Source organism: Dendrobium catenatum, unplaced genomic scaffold (assembly GCF_001605985.2).
Source record: "Dendrobium catenatum unplaced genomic scaffold, ASM160598v2 fragScaff_scaffold_716, whole genome shotgun sequence".
NCBI lineage: Eukaryota > Viridiplantae > Streptophyta > Magnoliopsida > Asparagales > Orchidaceae > Dendrobium > Dendrobium catenatum.
Window position 1 is genome coordinate 24446322 of NW_021319178.1, and position 4717 is coordinate 24451038.

Genomic DNA, 4717 nt, shown 5'->3' on the forward strand with positions numbered 1-4717 from the left:
ATATATATATATATATATATATATATATATATATATAATACTAAAGAATGTTAATATTATTATAAATATATTTTAAAAAATTGATAAGAAACTCAAATGTTATTATTACACCTAAAATTTTATTTTTTAAGTTGCAAATATAATGTAACGACCTGAAAAAATTAATTAAGCCATACAATAGTTGTATTATACTAATAATATACAACATCGGAGGGTGACAGGGTCCTAGAGAAGCACGTGCCCCCTACAAAAAAAAAAAAACCTATTCCTGCATATGGTTCGACGTTTTGGGCAGTTCGACATTCATTCGTTCTAATACTTTGACCTCAGAAGCTCTCTCGCAACCTAGGTAGCTCTCATCTCATCGCCTATACCTCCGGTTTCCACCAGTGCGTCCATCGGACAGCCTTGCATTCGAATTTCGGGCATGAGGATTGTCTTGAAACGGTGCATCTAGCCGGACGTATCATGTTATGCATGTAATTTATTCCAATCTCAAATATCATGTGTATCACATTTTTGTATCTATATCAATGATATTATGCATTATGCTCTCTGTGTCGTACAATTCAATAAAATTACTGTACATACAAATCTACCTAGTGAAATTTCAATATTATCATATCCAAATGTTCAGAATAATGATATATAACACATCAAAATTATAGCCGGAAAACTGCAATCATTATCATATTTCCCCGTCCCAAAGCTCCTCCACACTTTTATATAAGCCTTGAGGATTAACAATGAAATCTCCTCCCATTAGCCTTGCCTGCAGTGAAAGAAAAATGCCGACCAAATTATGTTAGCTACATTTGGAATTTATATTAAACGCAGCATAAATGGGTATCTTATAAAATGTCGAGGGATCTGGTAATTATGTTGATGCAGGCTAAGGTCTTGTAATACATAAGGATAGAAAACTCTGACAAATTGGGGTTAGACTATCATTGACTTCGCTACATAACTGAAACTGATCAATAGTTTTCCAACTTGAGACTTGATTGAGACTCTCTTTGCTGTTTTCAAAAAAAAAAATTGCTATAAGAAGTAATAAGAAAATCGTCTCAAATGAAGTCTTAGTTTTTACTGAACAAAGTTATGCAACTCAACTTAGATCTGTTGGTTGAAAGTTTTAACTACTAACCAAGAGGATTTGGATTCAATTTTTGAGTATGTGTTGTGTGTGTGAGTTTGTCTTATTTGTCCTACCAAAAAAATTTGAATGAAGTTTACTTTTTCAAGACTTAATTTTTTCTTTTTTCAAATTTAAGAATATGTTTTGACACAGGCATGTTCATTTATTAATTGTGGCATCTTATTTTAGTTGCTCAAAACCATAAACTGGTCGTTTATTTGGTTAGTACATGTAAGAGAAATCAATGCTCTAAATCGTTAACAACAGTGCCTCGAGTCTTTTTACATATCGAAGCTGTAAGAGCCTTGCGCTTCAAAATTTGCAAAGTGCAGTTGGAAAAACTGAGATTATACAGAACAACTATAAGCATCCAAACAATAACAATCAAACGGAGTCAAATGTCAACAACTCAATTTACCTGTTGAATGGTGGAGAACTTTGCAAACAGATCATCAGGTATAGACCAATCAAACACGTTAAAGTTTTCATGTATTCAAGATTCTTTGGTGCTCTTTGGCAATACACTGTTGCCAAATTGGATTCCCCAACGAAGAGCTACTTGCGCGGCAGTCTTCCCCAATTTCTCCGCAACCTCGGTAACAACAGAGTTTGCAAGGACATTCCCTTCTATCCATTTTGTCCCCGGAGAACCTAGCGGAGAATATCCCTACAAATAATTAGATAGTTATTCATCTCTTAAGGAAATGTCATAGGGCTTAGATCAGAGAAGAGGAGGATATAATATCGTTAAATGCAGCCAACTTACTGAGAGGTGAACTCCCTTGGATTGACAGAAGGACCGAAGCTTGGTCTGTTGCCATATAGGATGACATTCCACCTGGTTTACAGCAGGTGGAATACGTGCAATGCTCAGTAAATCCTCCAACTTCTTGGTGGAAAAATTGCTCACACCAATAGCACGAGCCTTTCCAGAATCATAGAGCTTTTCCATTGCACTCCATGTGCTAGGTATATCAGGTTGGATAAGATTTTCAGCTCTCAAACTTGTCCCCTTCTTCAGTCGGAATGGACAGTGTATCTTCAGGGTATTGGAAGAAAGGATAGATGAGAAAACAAATGATTAATGAAAATAAATACGTTGAAGAAAAAATAATAATAATCTTTAGAAACTACATATGCTTGACAACTTTCGAAGATGAGATGTACCAGGTAAAGATCCACATAATCGAGCTGTAAATCTTTCAAAGTTGAATTTATTTCCTCTGCTACATCTTCTGGAGCATGGCTATCGCACCTGCAAAATCATTGTTAATTTCCTAACGAAGTGAAAGATAGAATGATGGCTTAGAACTTACTAATAGCAGCTCTGATTGTGGATAATCAAATTGGAAATACAATATTCCAAAAAGATAGAATGGATTTCAAATGTAAAATAGCTACTTTTGAAACAAGAATGAAGAAAGAAACGAACCAGAGTTTTGATGTAATAAACAAATCTTCACGATTTACAACACCATCATCAAACAGCTTCTTCAAAGACAAACCAATCTGGATTTACAGTAAACTTTATCAGAATTTCATACAATATGGAATAAAAAGCATTATACTTGCATTTTCAAAAGAAATGGCCGGGAAGAGAAGCAAATAATCCATCCATTTTTAACTTACTATTTTCTTGTATTGTAATAAAAATTTATAATGTACAGAGGGCTTTCCCTTTTTTTCCATGAAATCCACCTGTAGATCTAAAGTATTTCCTATCAATCTTCGGAAAACAGCGAGAAAACTCTTCCAAACTCCAATAAAAATCAAGAAAAACAGTAGATTTTATTGCAAAAATTAACTAATGGAAGAAAAACAAACAAGATACAAGTGATCCTCAATTTGAGAGGAGGATCGAGCTCTCCCAATCTCTAGGCGCTGCTATGAGATCTCAAATTTCAGCCAAATTCAAGATGCCCTAACCCTAGGAAAACAAACTATTTAATGCATACAATTCAAAAGAAAATCTCTAAACAATCCCTACATTCAATTTCCTTCCTAAACTCCCTTCAAAAACATTCCTGAACTGCTCTGTGAGGATCACAGTCGGATCACACGTACAGAAAGAGGCAGCCTCTTCCACCTCTATTCCGCTGGGCCGGTCCCACGTGGACCGGGTGGACCAATCTAACAGTTTTCTACCTTTTGGGATCCATAGCTCAATGACAACTCTAGCATGAAAAATTTTGCCGACTTCATTGATATTTCTTCTTATGCCAATATTTCTAATATTTTTGTAAATGGCTTCTAGTGCATCCGAAGTTCTTGTCAGTTACATGCTGGTTTTTTATTTACAGCTCATCTTCTTTTGGATGTAACTTTTTGGATTGTTGAGTTGAGTTGTAAGTTGACTTAGACTTTTATATTTATCCTGTGTAGTATAATGAATTGTTGGGATTTTGCCCTCAATATCGCCCCACAAAAAAAAAACGCTAATACACGCCAAATTATTAGGTTCAAACACTAGACAGAGAGAATCATCCGGATTTCTCTCTGTTTACAGTAAAAGCACAGTCAAAGTGCAGCTGCTATAGTAACTGCACTTTTACTGTAGACAGAAAAAAATCCTGATGATTCTCTCTGTCCAGTATCCGAACCTAATAATTTCTCCTAATACACATGAAACAATACCGAGTTGTAAAAGTACATAAATCAGAAGTAACCAATGCAGAAAAAGTCTAAGAGCTAGAACTTTGCGAATATGAATGTGTTATTCTTTCAACAAATAACTAATTGCCTTCAATTACGAGAATATTACTATTACACTTAAGAACTTTGAAAACTCAAGAAGGCTAAAATTAGTCATCTATGACACAAGTATTCATTAAAAAAACATAGTTTCATAAAAGAAAGGCGCATTATTAAGGGAAAAAAAAAACCTCTTTCTCATTTCCGTAAATCCGTGCACAATCTATATGCCTATAGCCAACCTGCAGGTTACATAGATAAAAATTTCACTTGTTAAAATCACGTTAAAGGAAAAGCTTTAGAAATTTGATCGTCCCAATAGCAAGAAAGCCTAAAAAATAAATCAACCTTCTGAAGATAATCATAGGATCGCAATGACATTTTAAGGGGCTGTTTAGCAACAAGTAGAATTTAGTAAATCTGATCTGAATTTACAAAATCTTGAGTGTTAAATCCTAAAAATAATTTGGCCAAAAAGATATTAAATCCTAGTAAATCCAATGAAACTATTTGGCAACATAACTAATAATTTAACATGACTAATTTATTAAAAACACAAATTTAATTTATGTTTTAAATTTAATTTGTGTTTTAAATATGAGCTACTATTCATAACAAGGATTATTCCAAAAGATCGCAATAAGAAACTAGAGGAAGATGAAGGGGAAAATGTTGGATAGGAGAGAGGGACGAGAATACCTTGATAGCAGAGGCGACGGCTTCTCCGACCACTCCGGGGTCGGCCTGATATGTTCCAAGCCCTACTGAGGGCATCTGGGCACCGGTGTTGAGCGTGAAAAACCTAGCCATTTTGATATTTCTTCTCTTGCTCGTATGCTCTCACCGTTCTCTCACGACCACTCGCTTTCGTCGACTTAGCAAGCTGAG

At 35.0% G+C, this 4717-nt stretch overlaps 1 protein-coding gene across 1 annotated transcript; it reads right to left on the minus strand.

Annotated features, from left to right (window-relative positions):
- Positions 1-466: 466 nt before the first annotated feature.
- Positions 467-4717, minus strand: LOC110114165 (NADPH-dependent aldo-keto reductase, chloroplastic-like). Its single transcript, XM_020846949.2, has 7 exons — positions 4529-4717; positions 4021-4071; positions 2571-2647; positions 2306-2393; positions 1905-2177; positions 1557-1805; positions 467-772 (listed from the first exon to the last, which is right to left on the minus strand). Exons 1-6 carry the CDS (start codon positions 4637-4639, stop codon positions 1632-1634), a joined length of 774 nt encoding a protein of 257 aa, XP_020702608.2. The 5' UTR covers positions 4640-4717; the 3' UTR covers positions 467-772; positions 1557-1631.